This window comes from Puccinia triticina, chromosome 7A, assembly GCF_026914185.1.
Source record: "Puccinia triticina chromosome 7A, complete sequence".
Lineage (NCBI taxonomy): Eukaryota > Fungi > Basidiomycota > Pucciniomycetes > Pucciniales > Pucciniaceae > Puccinia > Puccinia triticina.
The window spans coordinates 6,263,866-6,289,441 of NC_070564.1; the positions used below are offsets into that span (position 1 = coordinate 6,263,866).

A 25,576-nucleotide genomic window follows, 5' to 3' on the forward strand; every position below is an offset into this window, starting at 1 on the left:
CATTTTGCTGGGCAGCCTCAAGCCAAATGTTGGACATTCCGCGAACTTAACACAAGTCACCTCTGGTGGGAGGCTTGCTGTGGCTGGCCGCAAAGCAGCCCCTCCCGCAGGGAGGGACTTGCGCGTAATGGCAAAATTTTGGCTGGGAAAGAAATCACAAATGGCTGGAGGGAAAATATTAAGCCTCAGTCAGCCTGCCCCTCAGGTCCTGTGGACCTTCCCCAGAGCCAACAGATACTTCTGGAAATCAGCTTTCATTTGGCACTGGTCTCATCTCCTCAATCCAAACCATTTGCACTTTACTAATGTTTTAAAAATTAATAAAAAAACATGAAGAAACGTAAACTAAGGATGTGCAACCATCATGCCTGGTGGATCTTGGATCCGCAAACCCGTAGATATCTGCAGATCCTACACATTTAGCCACTCAAGGGTTGTATTTTGTTGTAGATAGGAAATTTAATTGTGCATATATCAGAAAATCCAAAAATGGATCTTCAGAGCAATGTAATCTCCTTCAGGATTCCTTTGACCTTCAAAGCAAACTCCCTCAATCAGCTTTGGAGCTTTTTGCTCAAAAATTTGGGTGAGGGTGCGCATCATCACTGTCAATGAAACTGTCTCTTCATATTTTTTGTACATATTTTGCTGATTTTTAAATATTTTTTAGTGATTTTGGGGTTGAATATCCTTCCTTTCCCTGCCAGACTTCAGACATTAGGTGTAAGTCTCTCCTGCAGAGAGCCCTCCGGGAGGGGTCCCCCGCACCCTCCGTTCAAGTGTTAGTTAAGCTACACCACAGACACACTTTTAAGATTTCAGTTTGAAGAAACTTTGAATGGGCATTAATCCATCTTTTTAAACAAGCATTTAAAAAAAACTCAAGTATTAGTTGGACAATATGTAAGATTTTTGATTTTGAACCAGTTGGTGACGTCCCAACTGAATTGATTTTCATTTGAAGTTCATTCAAAGCACCTTCAAACAACCTTTGGAGTTTTGCGTCCGTGGTGTAAATAGGACATTCCGCAAAGGCCCCAGGGAGGGACATGTGTCAAGTTCGGGTGAACCTCAGGTGAACCTGGGCTGTCACTCATTTTTACCCCGGGACGAGAATTTCAGCGCACCCGGTGGGGCAAACGTCATGAACCGGATTGGACAACTGAACCATCACCTCGATCACTCCTCAAACCCATCCAATCACAATAAGAAAATGTCAGTACTGGACATTTGGCTCTACAAATCTCTTGAGGTTCTTCCATAGTAACTGGACTCCATGGCCTTTCTCCGGTTTTCTCACTTATCCCAGGTCCTCTCCCAAAGGCGATATCGGTCTCATCGGCTTGGCGTAAGTTTGAGCGCTTCGAGGGTTTGATGATCTCTATGACTTTGCTAAAAACCCAATTATTCTTTCCTGTATTGTTTGGTCTTCAGCGTGATGGGTAAGTGTCCTTCATCTCGCAACTCTAGCTATAGTGATTACTGCCAAGACACAGGGGACGTCGAAAAATTGCATGCTGATTGAACTATGACGACTTACAAATAGGCTGCAACTTGATCATGAACATGGTGCGCGATGCGCTCTCTATGCAGTTTCGGATGTAGCTTACCTGCTTAAACCCCTTCCTTTATTCAGAATGACAAGGGTTTCACCGTCGTTGCATACAACCGGACAGTCTCTAAAGTGGACGAGTTTCTTGAGAACCAAGCCAAGGGATCGAACGTCATCGGAGCTCATTCGGTTGCAGAGCTTTGCGAAAATCTGAAGACTCCTAGAAGAATCATCCTCCTCGTCAAGGCTGGTGATGCAGTTGACGCATTTATTCAGCAACTTGAGCCCCACCTCGAGAAAGGTGATATCATCATCGATGGCGGTAACTCTCATTTTCCAGACACCAACCGAAGATGCAAGGAGCTCGAGGCGAAAGGGCTGTTGTTTGTCGGCTCGGGTGTATCCGGCGGAGAGGAAGGGGCAAGATACGGTCCATCACTCAGTTTGTCCAGATCTCTTTCCTCCCTCATTTCCTTGCATTGGTTAAAACATAACTATGTTGGAATGGTCTTTTTCACGTAGTGCCTGGAGGCTCGGATGCGGCTTGGCCTCACATCAAGGAAATCTTCCAAAAAACCGCGGCGCAATCGGAGGGTGAACCCTGTTGTGATTGGGTTGGCCAAGGGGGATCAGGGCACTACGTTAAAATGGTCCACAACGGTATTGAAGTACGCCCGACAGTCATCCTATTTCAAGCCATCACAGTAGAATTGCTTCGCTGATTGCATCCATTGTGATTTTCTTCAGTACGGTGATATGCAGCTGATTTGCGAGGCCTATGATATCTTGAAGCGTGGACTCGGACTCAGTGAAGGCGAAATCGGTGACATCTTTGCCACCTGGAACAAGGGTGTTCTGGATTCGTTCTTGATGGAGATCACCCGGGATATTCTCAAGTTCAATGATACGGATGGCACTCCACTTGTCACAAAAATCTTAGACAAAGCTGGTCAGAAAGGCACTGGAAAATGGACCGCTATCAACGCACTCGATCTCGGGATGCCTGTTACTTTGATTGGGGAAGCGGTCTTTGCACGGTGCTTGTCAGGGATCAAGGAAGAACGAGTCAAAGCTAGCAAACTACTCGGTGGCCCTCAGATCGAAGCCTTCAAGGGTGACAAGAAACAGTTCATCGACGATCTCGAGCAAGCGATGTACGCAAGCAAGTTGATATCCTATGCGCAAGGCTTCATGTTAATGAGAGAAGCCGCCAAAGAATACGGGTGGACTCTGAATTAGTACGTTTGGATTTACTTTCCACGGACAATTCTTGACGTTTCTTCCTGATGTTGAACCCGTATTTTCCAGCCCATCGATTGCACTCATGTGGCGCGGTGGCTGTATTATCCGATCCGTCTTCTTGGGTGAAGTAAGTAACTTGGCTGTCTGGCCAAGAGAATATCATGTCCGAATACTGACTGCAATCACTGCCTTGCTGATAGATCACCAAGGCCTTCCGAGCTGAGCCAGACCTTCAAAACCTATTATTCAATGACTTCTTCAACCAAGCTATCCACAAGTCCCAACCTGGATGGCGCCGAATCATTGCTCAAACCTCATTATGGGGTATCCCGACTCCTGCATTCTCGACCGCTCTAGCGTTCTTTGATGGATACAGAACTGCCAACCTTCCGGCCAGTTTATTACAAGCTCAAAGGGATTACTTTGGGGCGCACACATTCCGAATCCTCCCCGAGCACGCTTCTGAGACCTACCCTGAAGGCCAAGACGTTCATGGTACGTGCTTTGTGTTCTGGCTTGCTAGCTTCTTTGTTCTCATGTGGAATAGCTGATCGGTCCGTTATTGCACAAACCTTCTCAGTTAACTGGACTGGCCGCGGTGGAACGATTGCCTCCACCACTTACGCCGCTTGAACGAATTGGGACTCTCATCAAGTAACCTCTACTTTCATTTACCCGTTTAAATTTTAAAACACAAAAAAATCACGAGGTCGCATCTTCCGCCTAGCTTTGGAAATACGAAAGATCAAACAGAAGCAAATTTCCGCTATTAAAAACATCTGATCCACTCCGTCTTCCTATTTTCTAAGAGATTTTCCACGTTTTGGAGAAACAAAACACGACCCACTATTCTCGCTTAAGCACAGTACTGCTCCTGCCAGTTGGTTTTCCTTTTCCACAAACGCCCCCACTCAAAGGCTCAGTTCCTTTCTTACCATTTCCTGTTCTGATTCCACCTATGTGCCAATAAGCAAAGAAGACTACAAATACATCCAAAATATGGTTTCTCAATTGTTGGCCCTTTGCAGCCTGTTTGAAAGCTTGTAGCAATACAGATGAGCTAGTAATATCCATCACTTCCTAGCACTGTTCATGTAAGAAATCTATGACCATGGTGAGAGATATACATCAGCATACTTTCCCAGACAAATTGGCTGGCACAATGGGATAAACTTTATTTCAATCTTGCTGATGTTTAGCTTATGTGAAGAGTGCTACTGTCTCCCCCAGTGCAAAAACTTGGCAAACAATTCTAGACAGCCATGCTGTGTAAACTACAAAGTTGTTGTGACTTGTCCTCATGCAATCCACTATGATTACCAGGCAAAATGGCAGGGAAGAGCTGAGAGAGCCAAGGCAGTTATTTGCTGCATGCAAACTTAATTTATGTTTTGTAATCAGGTTGTTTGATCCAGAAGACATTCCATCTGCTGGAAGAAAGAATGTCACTGGGGACATGATGTCATGCAGGGGCTTCAGGACCTGGACTGGGCAACCTGATTACACAATATGGATTGACTTTGCACATGGTGATTCTTTAGCAGAGTTTCCAGCTACCAAAGCAAGCTTGTTATGGTTCTGGTTCAGGGAGGGGGACTGGGTTCTGGGTTTCTAGCTTGGGTAGGTTGATTGCTAGATGGGGAAAAGGTAAGGATCTTCCCCCAGCTCTCCCTTAAGGCAGAGAGCCGTGACATGTATGTACAAGTGTGACATGTCTCTGGTGTAGGCCATGGCGCGTGCGGGAGTGGCTCATAACAAAGCTAGCTTAAATTGAATCTCATGGACAGACTGGACAGTGGGATGATCTCTGTACATGGGCCACAGGTCATGCAGGAGTGTGCTTGGCACTTAGAGAGGGACAGGGCTGTGTTACATTAGCTCAACAAGACCCTTGCAACAACTATGGAGACCTTTCAGCTACCAATAAAAACTGTCCTGAACAAAAAAGATATACCCAACCCTGAAATGATATGCTTTTTGCAACATAAAACTGGGATACACTTAAGGTGTTCAAAGTTGACTTGCATAAAATCATAACACCATAAAATCATAAAATTTTAAGCAGAAAAAATATGTACCACCCAAACACTCAAAACAGAGCAATAGTTTGAAAATGATACATAAAAAATTATCACCCAAAAATTTTATGATTTTATGATTTTATGATTCAAAAATTTTATGATTTCAACTTTGAACACCTTAACTGGTTGGAGATATCAACAAAAAAATTAACCTAGTCAGACATAATGCTAGTTTGCCCATGTTTTGACATTTTCAGATATGAGAGGGTCAGATCTGGGCCTTTCCAATAGTGTAACAGGAATTGACAATTTGCTGTTGGCAGTGTCTTTTTCTTTTTTCTTTTTTTAGAATTGAGTGGTCCCAAAAATGAAGCTTTCTGGTAGCTTCTCTGAGCTACAATAGGATTTTGGAGTTCATCAACACTGGGCCACTAAGCTACACTCTCACTTCAAACTAAAACTGGTTCAACTATGAGCAGTTGACATATGGAAACTCTGGAGAAACTTGGAGTTTGATTAATATTATACTCCAACCTTTCTCAAAGTTTAACCAAGCTTTGATGTTCAGCAAATGTGCATATTTCACAGCAAATTTGCCCAAAATCCATTATTTAGCCAGGTGGAGTTACAATAGCAGCTTAGTTGGAGTATCCTGCATGTCAATTGTGAGTCAGTGAGCAGTTAATCCAGTTCTTTTTTGCAGTCTGGTGGATACATATACCCAACACTTGCTCCAGTCTTTGAACAGAAAGTAGTTAGGCCTGTTCCTGGAATTGGCCCCCTGGTGTTTCTAACAGTCTTTTTTGCTAATCTCATGGAACTGTGCCTCCAGTCTTCCTATTTTGGGGCACCAGCAATCCAAAAAAGGTGAAGTTTGGCATATACCAAAAAACCCTGTCAGTGTCCAAAAAAACCAATCATTCAAGTTTTATGATCTTAATAACTAGTGGGGACCCCTCTATTAGCATACAACCTCACTGACTGGGAGAAATTAAGTTTTTCCTGGTGCAATGAGCTCAAGAAAAAAAAACAGGCACACAGTTTTATGGGTGTCCTGCATAGACCTGGGTGAGAGAAAATTGGGTGTGAATGTAGAAAAACTGTTTTTCATGGCTGACAACTCCCAATGGTGAGTGAGTGGCTGGCTGCGCACCAGGAATGGAGTGTCCACACTGCGCTGGCTCCCGGTCAATTCGAATTTAATCGACATCATCGTCCATCCCAGACCACCACCTCTATCTTGCTTCTCCATCGACCACGGTCCACGCCCCAAGACAAACCAAAAACAACAACCTCATCCACCCTTCTCGTCGCTTCAGTCAGATATTACAAGATGGTAAGGACACTCCAACCTAATCGTTATCTCACAACAGACTTACTTGCCTGTCATTCCGATTTCCAGGCCGGGGGTATGGAGAGAGCCAAGAAGGAGACGATCAAGATCGAAGCAGAAGAGCGCGAATCAAAGTTCGGATCCGTCTTCTCAGTCTCTGGCCCTGTCGTTGTTGCCGAACGTATGGCAGGCGCTGCCATGTACGAGTTAGTTCGTGTTGGACATGACGAACTGATCGGTGAGATCATCAGGATCGATGGCGATAGAGCGACGATCCAAGTCTATGAGGAAACGAGTGGGATGACCATCGGTGATCCTGTCCTTCGTACTGGGAAGCCCTTGAGTGTCGAGCTCGGTCCTGGTCTCATGTCGGCAAGTCTCCAAGAACAGGCTTCGATCCTCCTTGTAAAAGAGCCCAACTTACCCAGATTTTCCATTCTTAGAATATCTACGATGGTATCCAGCGACCATTGAAATCGATCTCTGAGCTTTCGAATTCAATTTACATTCCTCGTGGCATCAACACCCAAGCACTCGACCGATCCCGTCAATGGGAATTCACACCTACTAACTATCAAGTGGGTGATCATCTCAGCGGTGGTGATATCTATGGTACCGTCTACGAAAACTCCTTGGTCTCAGCCCACAAAATCATGCTCCCTCCTAGAGCAATGGGTACCATCACTCATATTGCCGAGAAAGGCACCTATTCGGTTGACGTGAGTCTTGTGGCTCCTTCTCTGGCACTCACCCTTTGCAGCGGTTATTTTACTTGATTCATTGAAAGCACCATTATTATTTGTCTTCCAGGATGTCATCTTAGAGACCGAGTTCGAAGGCAAAAAGACCACGCACACAATGTGTCAACTATGGCCTGTTCGAGCACCCAGACCTGTTGCCGAAAAGCTTACTGCTGACTATCCGCTACTGACTGGCCAGCGGGTTCTCGACTCCCTTTTCCCGTAGGCTTGACTCTTTCTTTCTCCAAGACTTTTGGTAGATTATACTCAAAAATATTCTGTGGGCAGGTGTGTCCAAGGTGGTACAACAGCGATTCCTGGTGCTTTCGGCTGCGGAAAGACAGTGATTTCGCAGGCTGTTTCCAAATTCTCGAACTCCGATATCATCATCTACGTGGGTTGTGGAGAACGGTAAGCTCACCTGATTCGTCATCTCAGATTTCCAAGCTACCTGACACGCATTGGTATTTCGTGATTATCGGTTTTATAATAGTGGTAATGAGATGGCGGAAGTTCTAATGGAATTTCCGGAGCTTACGATGGATTTTAATGGAGTCGAAGAACGTAAGGCCCAAACATTCGACGAAACAAGCAGACTAGCCGCTGAAACACTTTGCACTGCACGTAGCTATCATGAAACGTACCACGCTTGTCGCCAACACCTCCAACATGCCTGTCGCCGCTCGAGAGGCTTCCATCTATACTGGAATCACGCTTTCGGAGTACTACAGAGATATGGGTATGAATATTGCGATGATGGCTGACTCTACCTCCCGTTGGGCTGAGGCACTTCGAGAAATCTCGGGTCGACTGGCTGAGATGCCCGCCGATTCGGGTTATCCTGCCTACCTGGGAACTAAGCTGGCTAGTTTTTACGAACGAGCTGGCAAAACTAAATGTCTCGGGAATCCAGAGCGATTTGGGACGGTATCGATCATTGGAGCGTGAGTTTGATGGTTTGTTTTTGGCTTAATCAGTGTATCTAATCAATTTATGTTTACTTTGCCTTCTAGTGTGTCACCGCCTGGTGGTGACTTTTCGGACCCCGTAACATTCCAGACGTTGAATATCGTGCAAGTTTTCTGGGGATTGGACAAGAAACTGGCGCAACGCAAGCATTTCCCATCGGTCAATTGGAATGTATCTTATTCAAAGTAAATGCAGCCCTGCGACCTCTTGATTAACTCCAGTTACCTGCGATGATTGACGCGATCTTCTACGCCTATCCACAGATACGTGTCAGTTCTCCAGCCCTGGTATGCGAAAACCGAACCCGAGTTCGTAAACTTCAGAAGCAAGGCGAAGGACGTGCTCCAAAAGGAAGATGAGCTCGCTGAGATCGTCCAGTTGGTTGGGAAAAGTGCGCTAGGAGAGGGCGACAAGGTTACATTGGATGTTGCCCGGCTTATCAAAGACGATTACTTGCAACAAAACGGGATGAGTAGTTACGACCGGTACTGCCCATTTGTAAGAATGCGCTATCCTTCACATACACGGTGTGTTAGTTAGCTCGCATACTGATGATGTGGGCTTTCGTTCGCTGGTTTTTGAGCAGTACAAAACCAATGCGATGCTCAAAAATCTGATGACTTACTACACCTGTGCCCAGAAGGCAGTCGAGTCTAACGTCGGCGGCAAGAATCTTACTTGGGCCAAAGTTCGAGACGCGACGAGCGAAGAATGGTATCGCTTGAGTCAGATGAAGTTCGAAGATCCTAAAGATGGTCAAGAGGCGCTGCTTCAAAGATTCAATCAGCTCTGCGACGATATTGTCAAAAAATTCGAAAGGTCAGCATTTTTTCTTTCTCAATTCGTATTCTCCGCGCCCTGGTTTATGTGTGTGATTTTTCTGCTTGTCACTTTTCTTTCTCATATACAGCTTGGCCGATTGATTGATCTAGAGATCTTCGAGCTCATATTACCTACTGATCTCAATCTCAATAGAAATGCAGCATCATTTGAGCTCGAAAATAATATTTCCACAGTTTTGTTGTATTATCTTATTTTTCTCTTTTTGGTTCGCACTCTGCAAGAAGATTTTTACAAACATTGGTAGCTTTTTTATCTTCTGTTGTCCTGGCGTCGTCAATTAGAAAAAGGGGGTTTTATGAACACTTTCTATTTCTCGGTTCAGTAAGGGAGGCAAAACAGAGGATTGTCGTCAATGTTTGCAGCCTTATCTGATCCACAAATCAGGGGAATGCATGCTTAACATGTGCACTGCCAGAAGGAGGCACAGTTTCAGCCAAAAGTACGCTTATAAGATGATTATCATTATTATTAGAGTTTTGGTTGATTCAACAAGGATTCAGCCGACTACAAGTCATGAGGGATGGAAAAAAACCGAAAACAATAGAGAGAGAATATGAGAGGGAAGAAAGGAGATCACGAGAGCAAGATCAGTAGTAGCCAGTGGTGGGGTTGGTGTTTGAGATGGGCAAACGGGAGAGGGGTGAGTTAATAGTGTCAGTAACTGATCCGACGACAGGTAGGTCACCGGATAGGACCGGGGCAACCAATGTGGATGGGTTGACTGGAAGAGAGCTCAAGGGAGATCCAGGGGTTCCGGTGCCAGCTAACTGGCCCAGGGGCAAGTTTGAGAGGACCGGGCTGACCAAAGTGGATGGGTCGACTGGGAGGGAGCTCAACGGGGATCCAGAGGTACCCTCAGCTCCTAGTGGGTTAGAAATGACACGATTGACCAAGTTTGCTGGGTCGAGAGGGAGAGAGCTCAACGGGGCTGCAGGAATCACGTCGCCGACGGATTGAGTTACCGGCAAGTTTGACAGAATCGGGCTGACTAGGGTAGTTGGGTCGACTACTGGTAGACCGTTCAAGGGGCTTCCGGAACTGGCTCCGACTGGCAAGTTTGAGAGGATGGGGCTGACCAGAGTGGATGGGTCGACTGGAAGGGAGCTCAAGGGAGATCCGGAGCTTCCAGCACCACCTAATGGTAAGTTTGAGAGGATTGGGCTAACCAGGGTGGAGGGGTCAACAGGAAGCGAGCTCAAGGGAGATCCAGAGGTCCCATTACCGCCTAATGGGTTAGAGATGACACGGTTGACCAAGTTTGCCGGGTCAAGAGGGAGAGAGCTCAACGGGGCTACAGGAATCATGTTGACAACGGATTGATCTCCTGGCAAGTTGGAGAGGACTGGGCTGACCAAACCAGTTGGGTTTGTGAGAGTGTCCAAAGGCGTTCCGGGGCCTTGAGTGTAGCCGTTTGACTGGCCCACAGGCAAGTTGGAAAGGATCGGGCTGACCAGAGTGGAGGGGTCCACCGGGAGAGAGCTCAAGGGGGATCCGGAGCTTCCGTCGACAATTGGCAAGTTGGAGATGACTCGATTGGCCAAGTTAGTAGGGTCAACTGGGAGAGAACTCAAGGTGGATCCGGGGATGATGTTGCCGACTGATTGGCCACCGGGCAAGTTGGAGATAACTGGGTTAACCAAGGTGGACGGGTCAAGAGGAAGGGAGGTTGAAGGAGATCCGGTATTCCCGTTACCCACAACCGGTAAGCCGGAGAGGATGGGGCTAGCCAGAGTTGAGGGGTCAACCGGAGGAGATTGGCCAACTGGCAAGTTGGAGAAGACTCGGTTGACTACATTGGTTGGTTCTGATACTGGGAGAGCGCTTCCGATGCCCCCTACTGGAATACTTGAAAGGATGGGACTGATAATGCTAGTTGAAATAGGCACTGGAAGGCCGCTGTCGGAATCACCGGGGTTGCCGCCAACGATTGGTAAAGGAAGGTTGGATAGGTTCGGGGTGATGCCGGCCAGATTAGGGAGAGTGGAATGGATCAAGTTGCTGGCTTGTCGCGAGCCGCCCACAGGCAAGTTGGAGATTAAGGAAGACGGGTCTTGGGCGACATGTGGGATGGTCGAGTGGATTGTGTTGGTCACTTGGGACAGAGGGAGGGCATCTCCGTAAGCACCATTACCAGCAGTCTGGCCGATTGGCAACTGCTCGATGACTGGGGTGACTAGGTGCGACGGGGCTGAGAGAGGGCTTGAGGTTGTGGAAGACACAATGTCGCCCGGGACATGGACCGGAAGCTGATGGGTGACATCCTCACGGAAGTGCTCAATAGCTCTGAGGAGCGCATCAGCAGGCTGGGGAGCGTGGGATTCGACCTCAGCTGGAACTTCGTGGGTGGCCTTGTGTGCGACAGGCTTGATCAAAAACGTGAGCTTATCGAGCGGCGAGCCGTGATTGGTGTCGGAAGGAGTGGGCTGGGTGTAGCCATCCCGGTCAGAGGATTGGTCTCCGGGGATGATAGTCCGGAGGGCCGATTTGGAAGAACCGGGCCGGGCGTCCGACGCGCCGTGGACACTGGAGTGGACACGGCCGACGGCATCGTCGGAGCTGGACGTTTTATCTTCACGGGTATCGTCACTCTCCTTCGTCGAGTTCATGTCATCACGCTCAGCTGGTGTTCTCTTCATAAGGACAGGAGTGGAGATGGTTGCCTGGGCGCCATGAGGCGCAATGACACGCGCATCAGAAACATTTGCTAAAAGAAAGGGAACGCAAGTCAGTAAGAGCTGAACAACCGACAGAAACTAGGGATCCATCCAGCTTACCATTCAGGGCAATCAGTCCAGCAACAACGTAAGCGATACGCATCTTGTATGGCTGGTATTTTTTAACGGAAAGTAATTAACGGATTAAGAGGGTGGTTGGGGAAAGTTAGAAGCTCTGTGAGGGAACAGTTGTGGGATGGTGGGTAAGGAGATTAACGGAGCTCGTGGCCTGACTATTTATAGAAAACACTGGTGGCCTGGCTTCCCTCTCTCCCCGTACACTACCATTGCGCACCCGGTCTTGCTTCGTGCCTCCATCCTGGCTGCGATCAATTCCAACCTGGACTGCTTGTCGACTTGATAGGGGATGGCTTGCGAGGGCCGACGCCTGCAAGGCTATTGAAAACAAAGATCTCAAACGGGCCCGGTCTGATAAGCCTGACTCAAGGCCGAGTAGGCTGGATTGAATACCGAGCTTCATCCCGCGACTTGCTAAATGGCTTACAGTCCCCAGACGGACTGTCCGGGCCGAGTCTATGGAAATGGATGAGGGAGAGGAATAAATTGGATGCCCAGCTCGGACCGTAATCCTGCCTGCCATTTCTCCTCCTTGCCCTCAAGCCTCAGGCGGACTATTTGGACCTCGATTCCTTCTCTGCGTGCTCAGATGCACGATGCCGCTGGGAGAAGCAGCTTCTCCCCTGAGGCCGGACTTCTTTTCAATACGCCGGATCTCGACGCTGGTGCTAGGCTCAAAATTGGTGTCCTGCTCCGGGACTGAGGGGTGATAACAGCACTTAGTCCATAGGATATCAAGTGTTGTATGAACTCCTAATCGCTTAACTTGCTATTTCCCTATTAACATGACGCATCCTTGCGATATAAATTCTCCCGCCAGTCTTGCGACTCGGAGGGAGATATTAGCGGTGGCACCGACCAAGCAGCTTACAAGCGCTGAAAGTGGGTTTTGAGCCCATGTAGTCTGTGCTTTGCCGCCCAAGTTCCGTTTTCCATTAACAATCTTGCAAAAGGGAAAGCAGGGAAGCGAAATCATGGCACGGCAGGGTCGTCGGCGACTGTCATCATCCCGTGAAGCCTAAATGTTTCAAGCCCGAGGGGAGGAGGGAAGCATTCCGACACATAAAAATATTTACAACTGTGAAACCTACCATCACCTCGCCAGGGTGCAAGAGTATCTTTTGGAATAACAAAAACATCATCCACAAGCAATTGCAAAGCAAAATTTACAATGAGTAGAGGTCAACAAGAATTGAGATATCAACAGGATTAGTTGGATACATGGGGAAACAAAACTAGGGAGGCGCTATTTTTGAACAAGATTAACAAGCTGCTAAGAGCTTTAGAGATGGAGTGAGAGAATCAATGCCTTGAGAGAATAATGACGACCTGTTTGTCGTCGATGTGGTGGGTCTTGGCGTCCTTGGGGGTGCTCTTTTCATTGCAAGTGCTCAAGATGCTGTTGACAGCCTTCTGGAGGATGTGGTCCGGGCTATATGTCCAGCAAGATCATACACGGTCAGCAGTCTTGCAGGCGTTCGGGCTGATGGAGGGTGTGAATGCTTACATGTCTTTTGCAACCACTTTGTCCTTGGAACTATGGAGTGATAACTGGAGCACGAAAATCGAACTAGTGAGTGGACGGTCTCTCGAGTGTACACGGCAGTCTCATGGCGGGACTTACTTGGCAGTTTCCGTTGGAAGCAGAGTGTACGCTCTTCTCGCGCAAAGTTTGAGCGGCCCTGTTGAAAAAAGAATGCAAGAGAACAAGGTCAGATGACAATGATACAGGCAGATAAAGGACAGTCGGCCTACTTCAAACATTGCGATTTGGAGAACACTTCAGAGACGCCTTTGCTGCTGGTGCAGGTCACGCTGTCGGTGGAGGTTCGACGCAAGAGGTGGTCGGCATCGAGGTGGATTGCCCGACGACTGACGGAGTGCGCCGCTTCCTGCTCGGATGCCTTTGCGAAGAACCCGCCCATGCCGAGGGCCATGTTCATCGGGAAGAAAGCGCCCCCGAAGCAGGCGCCGCCCATCGACCAGGCCAAGCTGTTGATCCATGGGGATCCAAACATGCCCAGTCCCATCCCGCCCAACGAGAAAAAGCTGTTGTACATCCCTCCGAATCCTCCAAGCCATTTGGCATCCACGTCTTCGTTCTTCGCCCCGATCACTTCTTCCGCACGCGAAGCGGCGATGAGCACAGAGAGGAGGGTGATGAGGTAAGCTAAGGAGGCCATTTTGGATTTGTACGGAGCGGGTTGTTTTTGGATTGGAGTGGCTAAATCTGGAGTTGATTAGGTAGGCTGGAGTGTTGGTGCGGTGGATTGGATGATGAGGTGAGTAGTGCCTGGCGTACACAACAAGCGCGCTTTATATATACCTTCAATCGGTGCAGCCTTTGACCCGCGCCATGGAGGCAAGTCTCCTTGCCGAAAATCCCGGTTCAACTTCTTGCACCAAGTAGACAGACCCAATATCGCTGGAAGTTGAAGCCGGAGCAACATGGATATGGCGGGTATTTTCTCCATCAAAGTGTGAGAGAAACGGCAGGCCGGTCGATGGAAGATACCATGACTGGATTGTGAGAGTCGTAACATCCTCTTTGTTGCATCCACCTGGCACCGACGGAAACCCATTGGCAAAAATGTGATCAGTTGTACATGCACTTCACTTGCCTGCGGAAGTGGCCGGGACAAAGTAAGAGCATAAATGTCACGGCCAAGTCTCTTTCCCACGCCGCTGCAATCAGTGATACATATGTTGAAGACGAGCGGTCAGAACGGCAGAGTATGACTTGGAAAACCACTTCAGAATAATGATTTGGTTTTGGTTGGGAGGATCGCCATGTTCAACCCATACATGTCACATGGGGGGTGATTTGAACACGTCCACTTTCAGCCCCATCACACCCCAAGGAAACAACATTTTTATATGGAAATGGATGAGGGAGAGGAATGAATCGGATGCCCAGCTCAGACCGTAATCCTGCCTGCCATTTCTCCTCCTTGCCCTCAGGCCTCAGGCGGACTATTTGGACCCCAATTCCTTCTTTGCGTGCTCAGATGCACGATGCCGCTGCGAGAAACAGCTTCTCCCCTGAGGCCGGACTTCTTTTCAATACGCCGGATCTCGACGCTGGTGCTAGGCTCAAAATTGGTGTCCTGCTCCGGGACCGAGGGGTGATAACAAGATGCTTATGGCGCTTAGTCCACATATCAAGCTTTGTATGAACTCCTAATCGGTCAAGTTGCTATTTTCCTATTAACATGACGCATCCTTGCGAAATGAATTCTCCCGCCAGTCTTGCGACTCGGAAGGAGAGCAGTCGGCCGTTAGCGGCACCAACCAAGAAACTTACAAGCGCTGAGAGTGGGCTGTGCGCCCGTGCAGCCTGTGCTTTGCCGCCCGAGTTCCGGTTTCCATCAACATTTTTGCACAAGTCAAAGCAGAGATCTGATTTCTTCAGCTTCCATGGCTTCTAGTATTGTGTTTTGAAATAACCTTGGTCTCAAAAACACCAGAATTGAATTAAATTTCATTATTGATTCTGACTCGAAAAAACCATGATGTCATCATATGTGATGATTATGGTGTTCAAGGTTGGTTTCAAAATTTTGGGGAGTTGAAAAATCGGCTCCCAGGAATTAATAAATCGACTCCCAAAAGTCGTTTACGTCGCGCGGTCTTGGGACGTCCCCCTGAGTCATCGGGACCTCGCGCGGCCCCAAAAGCATTTGGGGAGTCGATTAATTAATTCCCATCTCGAGGATGGGAGTCGATATATTAATTTGACAAAAAATGACGTAATATACAAAAAAAAAAATATATTGTCACTGTTGTACCCAAACACCCTAAAAGTTTTACAGCAATATAAATACACTCTTTAGAGAATACGGATGTACTTTGCGCACTGCAAAAAACTCGTCGCGCACTGTGGGGGTCGGCAAATCAACGTCGCGGCCACAGTGCGCGGTAGCTCAAAACGCTTCGCGCACTGCAAACACAAAACTATGAAATTCTCACTTTTTTTTCTGCCCACCGGCAGAGGGGATTTTCCTTGCCCCTCCATCAAATTCTTGGAGGATTTGGAGCCCTCAGCTGGACACAAAAAAAGGATGAAAAATAAACACAAAAAATAACCTGAGCGCAGGCTCCCGCTCCCCCGGGAGCGCTCCTCCGAGGCTTTCAACCTGCCAAATACTCACAGATTGGGTACACAGCCCTGCAAAAACAAAGTTCAAGGGGCAGAAGCTCCGGCTGCCATACCAATGGCCAGCACAGCCCGGTCATTGAGCGGCGTCTACACACTGGCTCCCCCAATGACCGGCCAGGTGCAGTGCAGATTACCGGTAATCAAGGAGAATATGTAATCCTCTCAATGACCGGGTCGCTTGGGTCATTGGAAGGAGCACATACTTTACTCAATGACCAAGTCCACCCCGGTCATGGAGAGGAGTAAACACTTGCCTCGATGACCGGGTCCGTTCCGGTCATTGAGAGGAGAGAAACACTCCTCTCGATGACCGGGTCTGTTCTGGTCATTGAGAGGAGAGAAACACTCCTCTTGATTACCAGAACAAACTGTTCATTAAGGGGAGGATGCACTCCCTCTTGATGATGTCCAGAATAGCCCCTCAATGAACAGGTCCGCTCTGGTCAACAAGAGGAGCCGGACCCGGTCATCGAGGGCAGTGGTTACTCCTCGATGACCGGCGAGGGGAGTATGTTATAAGGAGAGTTTGCACTCCTCTAAAAGACCAGGTCCGTTTTGTTCAAAACACTACTCTCAATGACCGGAACGGACCCGGTCATCGAGGCGAGGGTTGACTCCTCTCCATGACCGGGGTGGACTCGGTCATTGAGTATAGTAAATATGTGCTCCTTTGGATGACCGTAGCAACCAGGTCATCGAGAGGAGTACATATTCCCCTTAATGACCGGTAATCTGCACTGCACCTGGCCGGTCATCGGGGGATCCAGTGTGTAGACGCTGCTCAATGACCGGGCTGTGCCGGCCATCGGTACAGCAGCCGGAGCTTCTGCCCTCAAAATTTGTTTTCGAGGGGCTGTGTACCCGATCCGTGAGTATTTGGCAGGTTGAAAGCCCCGGAGGAGCGGAAGCCTGCGCTCAGGTTATTTTTTGTGTTTATTTTTCATCCTTTTTTTGTGTCCAGCTGGGGGCTCCAAATCCTTCAAGAATTTGATGGAGGAGCAGGAAAAATCCCCTCTGCCGGCTGGCAGAAAAAAAAGTGATAATTTCATAGTTTTGCGTTTGCAGTGCGCAAAGCATTTTGAGCTACCGCGCACTGTGGCTGGGACATCGAGTGGACGCCCCCTGCAGTGCGCGACAAGTTTTTCGCAGTGCGCGAAGTACATCCATAGAGAATATTGCGAGCTTCACGGCATTAGTACTCCTCAGGGAGACCCTGTGTAGCCGGGGGCGGATTTGGCGGATTTCCTACTAAGGCAAACCCCCAAAACCTTATCTACGGTGCTCCAAATGGCCCCAAAATTTTTTACCTATAAGATTACACTCTTTAAAACATATTTTAAGCTTCACGGCATTAGTAATCCTCAGGGAGACCCTGTGTAGCCGGGGGTGGATTTGGCGGATTTCCTACTAAGGCAAACCCCCGAAACCTTATCTACGGTGCTCCAAACGGCCCCAATTTTTTTTAGCTATAAGAATACACTCTTTAGAACATATTTCAAGCTTCACGGCATTGGTACTCCTCAGGGAGACCCTGTGTAGCTGGGGGGCGGATTTGGTGGATTTCCTACTAAGGCAAACCCCCCAAACCTTATCTACGGTGCTCCAAACGGCCCCAAATTTTTTCTGCTATAAGAATAAAATCTCTAGAAAACATTTTAAGCTCCAAGGAGGTATTAGACATCAGACACACCTTCTATTGACTGTGGTGTAGCGTAGCGCAGCACAAATGCACTATTTTTTAGTGTAGTGTTAGCGCAGTGTGGATGAGTGTTGGGTGACTTGTGAGTTCTGGGTGAGGAACTGGGGAGCAGGCCACTGGGGGTGGAGAGAGCTCCTTTTCTAGACAAAAGTGGAGCCCCAAAGGGGCTTGTGGGTTAGGGTTTCAGCTAATCTAGACAACAGGGTGAGGGATTTTAGCTGGTGGGAGTAGATACAAATGATGTCATAACCCCTCAGGGGTGCATGAATGGTGTCAGAATATACCACAGAACATTCTAAATATGCCAGGGGTGCATACATGATGTCAGAATATACAACAGAACATTATAACACATGCATAATGTGACAGTAGACTGCATGAGCTGTCATACAGGGGTAATTAGTGTATACACAAAGTCTGAGGCTGCAGAAACAGTGTAAATGATGTCATACTATGTATATAAACAAGTGTATTTAGCTAATATGTAATGAGTGTAGCCTGACAGGGAGATGTATGTTTGTATCCTGTGATATGTATAAGTTTACTACTGTGAAACTTGGGTTGAAGCAGGTGACAGCTGGGTTACTGGGGCTGGCCGTGTGATAGGTGTCCATGAGGTGTAACTTCCACACTAGAGGGGGTCCAGGGGTGACTAGGGGTGAAATTGGCCGTAGAATCCATTTCTGGGGTCCATTTGATGGTATCTTGAGGCCTAGTATGAGTAATTATGTGGCATAGAAAAAACTTTTTATTTTTCCACTTTTCCGTCTACCACAACGGCGGAACTGGACTTGACTTAAGCAGGCTGGCCCGGACTGGATAGTATAGGCTGTGACTGGGGGAAGCCGTGGCAGCCAAAGCGGGCTACGTCAGCCGGCGTAGCTGGGGTGGAGGCAGCGTGTGGGATCCTGGCATTGAAGGCTAGACAGGGGCGAGAGGAGTCCAACGGCAGTTGAAGGTGAGCGGCGGAGACGGCAGAGCTAGCATGAGAGAAGAGCTTTATGGATGATGTGCATGTGTGTATAGCGCTTGGCGGATGACAAGTGTGCGCGTGTAAACGGAGTTGGTGGATGGCAGGTGTGGGAGGCGGGCTGAGGATATCTTTTAGTTCTCTTCCTTTTCTCTATAAAAACACAATGGGGGAGGGAGGATATTGCATCATACTCCCCACAGAATCTCTTTTTACAGTTTTACTTTACTTTGTAGGATTGTTGTGCTTCTTTTACTTTGCGTACGTTGCGGACTTGCTGTATGTGTTACAGTTGTGCTTGCTTTCACTGCCAGCATAATTGGCTGGGTTGAGGTTATCCCAGTTAAACTGGGATGAAATCAACCAATTTAAACTTGGTTGATCTCAACTGATGAAATATAAATCCAAGGTACCCCCCTTGGGTTGATATTTCCTTGGATGAGTTCAAGCCATTTAAAATTGGTTAAGTGCATCCCAGTTAAACTGGGATTACTTCATCCCAGCCAAATATGCTGGCAGTGTTTACGGCTGTTTTCTTGTGGTTTTGCAGATTTATCTTATTTATGCAGTGGAGCTTTATTTTACAGTTTACTTCTGCAGAGCTTGATTATTTTTATGTGCTTTACTTTATTTATCCCACTCAGAGCCCTACAACACGGCGGAGCTGTGGAGCGGAGTTTCTCCAGATCACCCAACTTTACCTGGGAATCATCTTGGAGCGGTGGAGTCCTGCAAATTCTACGCAGTGACCACTTTTGTTTACCACAACGAGAAACCTTGCTGAGGGGGTCCCTTTTTTGGACCTTGCAAAAGATTGGAGAAGATCCTTTTCAACAAAAGAGCATTCATCTGAACAACACACCAAGGGAGGAATTGTCAGCCAATACTGATGAGAAAGGAATGATTAAGGGCTTGGAATCAATGAGGGATTACCGGTGAATACCAAGAAATCTGCAGGGAAGAAATCCATGCGTTCAATGTACCCATACTTCACTGTGAGTGACTTGCAAATATTCTTTGTTTCTGGTTTGTTTAACGTGATCAAAAGCTTCTCCACAAGCAACAGTGGGTCGCTACTTTACGGTTATTGATATTGTAATGTTATTGTAGTGATTTTTGGTCCCTCTACGCTAATCAGACCGGTAGCCATGGGGAAATGTGGTGCAATATCAATATTGCACTGGGTGGGTGTTTTTTTTTTTCAAGGCCACTACAATATCTATGCGCAGAGCAGCAGATATTTATCAATATATTGAGCAATAAAAGGCCATTTCAGGGCTGATTTGGCCTTTCATTGCTTAATAAAGTATTTCTCTGCTTGATAAGGGCTAATTTGGCCCTTAATTGCTTGATAACATGATACTTTTCTCAATAACACGTTGCTTTACTAGTAACAGCTGTGCAAAAAACGGTTCAGTTATGATAACTGTGACACGTCTATCCGCGCGCTAGGGTTAACAATAACTGTAAAAATGTTAGGTGCAGTTTGCTACTTTACTCTACAGCCCCGGTCATGGTAGAGTAAAGTAGCAACCCACTGTTGCGACAAGGGCTCAGTGAATGCTTGAGGTACTGAGGAGGGTTCCAGAAGACTCATACAATTTCTCTTGGATTTCGTCCAGGAAGAGGCCGGGCTCAGTACAAACAAGCTTGATCATGAAAGCGCACTCGTCTTGGGTGAGTCCCGCAGGGCGACCACGTCTCTTGTATTCAATTGGATCCTTGATGACGCAGCGAGTTTCTTCAAAGAGGCGCTTCCATTGGCGGAACAATTGGGGTGAGGACTGAGCACCCAGTGATTGCTGGATTCCCTGGATGGAGAGGCCTTGCTGGGACATCCGTATTGTGGTGATTTTTGTTTCCGGGGGGTGGGTGCGGTAGGCCATTGAGGCTAGTGTTGCTGGGCTGGAGGATATTCCAACTGCCCGGTGTGGTAACCCTGTTCCTGTTCATACTATCACCCTCATATCACCTAAAACCTTCATAAATACCTCATTATTACTTCATATTCAGATTCTAAACCCCATTTTACCCCTAGTCACCCTCTCATTTCACCTAGGATTTCCAAATGGATCAGCAGTTATTGGCATGTATAGTTTTGGCAGGTATTTTCTTCATACATATCCTTAGCATTATTACACACATCATTCATTATTATCATAGCTACATAGGACTGCAGATCTTACACAACTTTGTTACTCATTTTCCCCTTCATATGAATCAGCAGTACATTCCTTCATAGCTCTTGTAGTTATTATCAAATGCTCATCTTCATTATGTAGATTCTTACTTCTGTTCATCATTATTTCATCTTCTACATAATTACCTTTCATGTACACTCCTTGGTCATTGTACCTTCATCTTTACTGCTCATCTTCGGATATTGTTACTATGTGCTCATCATGTATCACCCCCCTGTAGTACTTCTCACATATATAAACACCCCTCTAGATGTTGTATACCCATCATGCACTTTCTACTACATCCCCTCTGTAGCACCTTTTAAACATCACCCTTATATCCACTTTCACCCACTACACTTTGTATGCACCTCTCCCCCCATACTATCTGTAGCACCTTTACACACCTCACTTAGATAACATTTCACCCCTCAGAAATATATCCCCCAGCATATATCTCATTACACATCTCAGAGTGACTCCCCAAGAGCTTCTGCTTTTCCCCTTCTCACTTCTCCTCTCTCACTCAGGAGGATTGATACACCTCAAACTCATAAAGTGTTAAAGCCATCTAAGTCAAAGAGAATCATCAGCCACACCCTTTTCTTTTTCTTAGTGTAACCCTCTCTCCATCAGCATTAGTCAAGAGGGCAGCCTCACCAGCACCTGTAGCCTCTTCTACATTATTAGTAGTGTAGTTGACTATTTCCCCTCACAGCTCTTTCCTGATCTTTTAGGAGTTCCACACCGGATTGGATGTGATGATATAACTGCTGTGTTGGGCAGAAACACTGGTATTTGAGCCCACGGTGTGTTGGCGGAGTGACTGCTGAGGCTGCGAGTGGCAGGAGCAAGGAACTGGTTGTGTTGAGCTAAGCGCCGGAGGGCATGTGCCTGGCTTAGGCCTGGCTCATGGGCACGACAGCGGCCAGGATCTGTTGAACAACTTTGTGCCAGGCAGCTTTTCTGGAAAGCTTGTGCCATTGGCATATCCCGCCAGTGATTGAAGCACCCTGATTTTTCTTATGTAACTTCCTACAAGCCATGAATGTTGGCAAGTCTGCCCTACCCATATGTCCTCCTGATATTTTTTCCTGATGAAGCGAAAGAAACCTTGCTTTTGCCAAACCTGTTGCAAAGGAAAAAGACAAACAGCACGGAAAGGATTATAAAGGATGCTGTGGACGGGTGACATGTATGTATCCCAGGTGAACCTCACGTGAGCCTGGGATGTCACTCATTGTCACCCCGCGCCACAAATTTTGGCACTTGGGCGGCTGTGCCAAACTTAACAAATTCCCTTGCTGCTGCAGGCGTGTGACTCGCAAAGCAAGCCTCCTACAGCCCTTGGCAGGAGGGACTTATACCGTACCTCCCCATCCTGGCGCACGGAGAATGGGATTTTCACCCCTGTTTTCACTTTTCCTTGTGTATCTCTGTCATTCCGCAAGAACTTGTATTTTTTTTTGCTCCAGACCAGCCCAACATGCAAGCGCTGAGGCTTGTATTTTTTGTTCTCTATTTACGGACTCATGGCAATCCTGAAAAATTATACAATATAAAATATATGCAATAGTGCTACTGACTCTGTAAGCCAGAATTGTAGAGATTCATTATGACACAAGAGCACGGACCCTCAAAGTAATACAAGTCCCCTCGATGAACAGTCAATACCGGTCATCTGGAGTGTCAAGTCCCCTCGATGGCCGGCACAGACCGGTCATCAAGAGGTTTGTATACTCTTGATGGCCAGTCTGCACTAGCCATTGAGTGTTGATTCCCCTTGATGACCGGCACAGACCGGTCATCAAGAGGTTTTACATATCCCTTTGATGACCGGTCCGTACCGGTCATCCAGGGCGTTGTATGTATCTCTCTCAATGACCGGTCTTGACCGGTCATCCAGAGGGTTATACGGTCTTGATGGCGGGTCTGTGCGGCAATCAAGGGCTCAGAGGCTTGACTGTAAGTCAAAAAAAAAAAGCATTGAGCGCAGATCTCTTCTGTGACTCGACTTCAGTAAATTCCAAGGTTTGGTCAACTTTGAAAATTTATTTCTATTCAAAGGAGTTGTGTAAAATAACTAAGATTGTATCAGATGACAGGCAAGAAGCAAGGCTCTGCGCCAAGCAAATTTTTAAGGTTTTAAGTATTGAGGGCAAGGAACTGTGATGGTTTGAAAAAACCACCCAGCCAAATGGAGTTTCTAGGCTCTGCAAAAGGGGGTGATAGCGCGCAAGTCCCTCCTGCCGAGGGCTATCGGAGGCTTGCTTCGCAAGACCAGACGCCCGCAGCAGCGAGGGACTTGGGTTAAGTTCGCGGCCGTGCCCGCAGCGTCGCTCATTTGCCGTCGAATGACTGGAGCGAGCTTGGAACCATTTCAACGCCTCAGAATCAGATTATGACCTGTTTGTGTTCTTGTGTGCTCTTGTGTGTCTGAGTTCCGTGATTTTTTACATGCTGCAGAAGTGCATAATGAAGACTGGAAATGTGTGTAATCCATACCCGGAAGGCCATAATATGCCACACCTGGTCAGTGGTGTGTTCCAAACCTCGGAGGGGCGGAAAATCCACGTTTTTGAGTTTTGGGCTTACACACTTGCAGTTTATATCTTTTGATTCTACTATTTCTGTAGAGACCAAAAATGCATGTGTAGGGTTGTATTGAATCAACCATTTTAGCGTTGCATTTTGCGAGCGTGAGGTTACAGAGAAGAGGGTTAGGGCACGGCAGTCACGAATTCATGGAGACATCGCCAGAAGGGTCGACCAAGAGGTGAGGGTATTTCCGCCGTTTGATATCGTCGAGACGCTCATCAACAGTCGGTTCTTCGAAGCGCTCGAACTTGCCCCGTTCGAGTTCGGCACGATAGCGTTCGGAGAGGACTAGGATGAGTTGTTCGAGGTCGTCGAGCCCTTTTGCTAATGCTGCTGCGGCGGACTTGTTGTCGTACATCTGGATTCGTAGGTGCAGTTTGGGCTCGGATGGGTGCGGGAGCGAATAGCCACAGAATTCGACATCAGGACTACGGAGATTCATTTCGGGGTTAAAAAATCAGCCATCTATTTTTTATTATCTTTGTCTCTATCCTGTCACTCGTCCTACTCTCTCCCATTCATCCCTCCGCTGCCAATTCAACACTCCTTTGAAAAATTAACTTACTCACTTCTTCATGATTATGTATCGCAATGAGTTGCCAAGAGTGTGGTCCTCCTCCTTCAGAGAAAAAGTCATGGCGTCGTATTTATCACCAGGTAACTTGGATTTGTAATAAGATGAAGATGAAATGAGACAAGAAATAGTATGAGTCTAGTTGCAAGTGAGGAAAATCATGATTTTTTCTTTCTTCTATGTTGTTCAAAGCAAGAGGAAGAAAGGAGTGAGATGATGGGCGTACGATTGTCACTTTTTCCGGGTCGACCAAGGCGGCCCCGTCGGCGGAGTCCATAGGAGCGTGAACCTGATCCATGAGGGTAGTTATCGATTTTGTTGGAACTTCGGAGTTTTCGATGGGTTGGTCCTTGAGTCTGACCCCTCGCGCCCCGACTGGCTGGTTCGGGTCACCCGATCCCGCCAGTTCAGCCAGCCCCCCCGGTCTGCCTTTGGGGATCGGGTATCATCCCGACCTCTCGTAGGGGATCGGGACATGTGAGCCAAATTCGGCGCTGCTTTGACCACCGTTCTACGCAACAACACCAACCGAATACAAACAGCACTCCACAAGATGTCAGCCCTCGGAACCTCCTTCGTCCAGCAGATCAGAGCCAACAAGCCCCTCTACCGATTCCTCAAGCCTATTGCCACATGGTACGCCAATCTTGCCGGGTACAGGAAGTTCGGCTTGAGATACGACGACCTGATCATGGAAGAGAACCAAACTATGCAAAAGGTCAGCCCCCCCTCCTTCACTCTAGGATTCATACACGCATTTCCGCCATCCTGAAGACTCACCCTGTCTTGTGATCCTTATAGGCTATCTCTCGTCTCACTGAACGTGAACAATACGATCGCTCTTACCGCCTTCGTGTAGCCTCCCAACTATCTGTCCTCCATAAAGAACTCCCTAAGGAAGACTGGACCAAGCCCGAAAACGTAACGCCATCTATCTCATCTGTTCTTCAACCTCCGACAGAATTGTAACCTGACTCTTTTTTCCATTCTCTCTGGGATTTGTAGGATGTGAGATACTTGACCCCTCTCGTAAAGGAAATAGAGCAAGAAAACCAAGAGCGAATGGCTTGGGATACTGCGAAAGCTCCGACCGGTAGCGGCCATTAGACTTCAAGGCGTACCTGAATGTACCATCTACGAGATCATGCGTAACTATTAGCTACTAACATACAAGAGTACACCGTCGTTGCCATCGGGCAGGTACCTTTGTTCTAACTAAGCAATTCAAATTTGTTCAAAGGAACTCTCTCATTCCATAAGACGGATCGACTGTAAACCTCGTTAACATGTCACGGTGGTACAAGAACTCTGAGCCTTTGACTTAACTTGTTCAACAAGTCGTCTATGGCTACTCCGTCCTGCCTGTTGAAGCCACAATAACAGAGTTTTAGTGATTTACGAAGTAAAGCAATATTTTTGAATTAATAAATACCAAAATCAAAGGGCTGTTTCGAAGCGCTTCGTGCGGGTCAAGTTGAAGCTTGCAGACGGATTTGATTATCCAATTTTCATACATATTCTGTTTGCAAACTTCCCGGACCTTCAACTTCTTCTGATTGAGGCAACAAAACATGCTTTTTGGAGGGATGTGATGTCCAGGAGTTGATTACAAAATCCTTACACCCCATTAACTACTTGATTGATGGACTATTGGCGAAGACACTTAACATCTCTGGCAAGATGTGTGAGAGAGATCTAATTTCCGTGTCATAGGCCATACTGCCACACGGTATAAGCCCAAGTGCTCCGTAATTGCTGGAGCTAGTGGCAATAGCTGTGCCTCGACCTTGTAATTTGTTGGAGTGGACCAAAGACTTCCTAAGAATGAAATTGGAGGATTCTTTTTTTTATTGGAGACGCATATTGCTTTTGATAGGATGGCACTAGAATATATCAACTTGTTC

The 25,576-nt window shown here is 47.3% G+C and overlaps 5 protein-coding genes across 5 annotated transcripts; 3 read left to right on the forward strand and 2 right to left on the reverse strand.

Annotated features, from left to right (window-relative positions):
• Positions 1 to 1,144: 1,144 nt before the first annotated feature.
• On the forward strand, positions 1,145 to 3,427 carry PtA15_7A692 (uncharacterized protein; the record flags this gene model as incomplete). Its single annotated transcript, XM_053171325.1, has 10 exons — positions 1,145 to 1,215; positions 1,310 to 1,348; positions 1,435 to 1,442; positions 1,547 to 1,569; positions 1,637 to 1,994; positions 2,075 to 2,220; positions 2,300 to 2,790; positions 2,861 to 2,921; positions 2,995 to 3,289; positions 3,375 to 3,427. 10 exons carry the CDS (start codon positions 1,145 to 1,147, stop codon positions 3,425 to 3,427), a joined length of 1,545 nt encoding a protein of 514 aa, XP_053022518.1.
• A 2,514-nt stretch (positions 3,428 to 5,941) lies between these two features.
• Positions 5,942 to 8,780, forward strand: PtA15_7A693 (uncharacterized protein; the record flags this gene model as incomplete). Its single annotated transcript, XM_053171326.1, has 11 exons — positions 5,942 to 6,151; positions 6,218 to 6,520; positions 6,592 to 6,867; positions 6,959 to 7,110; positions 7,177 to 7,299; positions 7,382 to 7,452; positions 7,517 to 7,832; positions 7,902 to 8,042; positions 8,121 to 8,355; positions 8,444 to 8,676; positions 8,768 to 8,780. 11 exons carry the CDS (start codon positions 5,942 to 5,944, stop codon positions 8,778 to 8,780), a joined length of 2,073 nt encoding a protein of 690 aa, XP_053022519.1.
• A 507-nt stretch (positions 8,781 to 9,287) lies between these two features.
• On the reverse strand, positions 9,288 to 11,517 carry PtA15_7A694 (uncharacterized protein; the record flags this gene model as incomplete). Its single annotated transcript, XM_053171327.1, has 2 exons — positions 9,288 to 11,404; positions 11,475 to 11,517. 2 exons carry the CDS (start codon positions 11,515 to 11,517, stop codon positions 9,288 to 9,290), a joined length of 2,160 nt encoding a protein of 719 aa, XP_053022520.1.
• Positions 11,518 to 21,399: 9,882 nt separating this feature from the next.
• On the reverse strand, positions 21,400 to 23,970 carry PtA15_7A695 (uncharacterized protein; the record flags this gene model as incomplete). The annotated part of the gene is made up of 4 exons (XM_053171328.1): positions 21,400 to 21,535; positions 23,239 to 23,526; positions 23,668 to 23,759; positions 23,899 to 23,970. 4 exons carry the CDS (start codon positions 23,968 to 23,970, stop codon positions 21,400 to 21,402), a joined length of 588 nt encoding a protein of 195 aa, XP_053022521.1.
• A 255-nt stretch (positions 23,971 to 24,225) lies between these two features.
• Positions 24,226 to 24,779, forward strand: PtA15_7A696 (uncharacterized protein; the record flags this gene model as incomplete). Its single annotated transcript, XM_053171329.1, has 3 exons — positions 24,226 to 24,390; positions 24,474 to 24,593; positions 24,678 to 24,779. 3 exons carry the CDS (start codon positions 24,226 to 24,228, stop codon positions 24,777 to 24,779), a joined length of 387 nt encoding a protein of 128 aa, XP_053022522.1.
• Between the last annotated feature and the right edge of the window lie 797 nt (positions 24,780 to 25,576).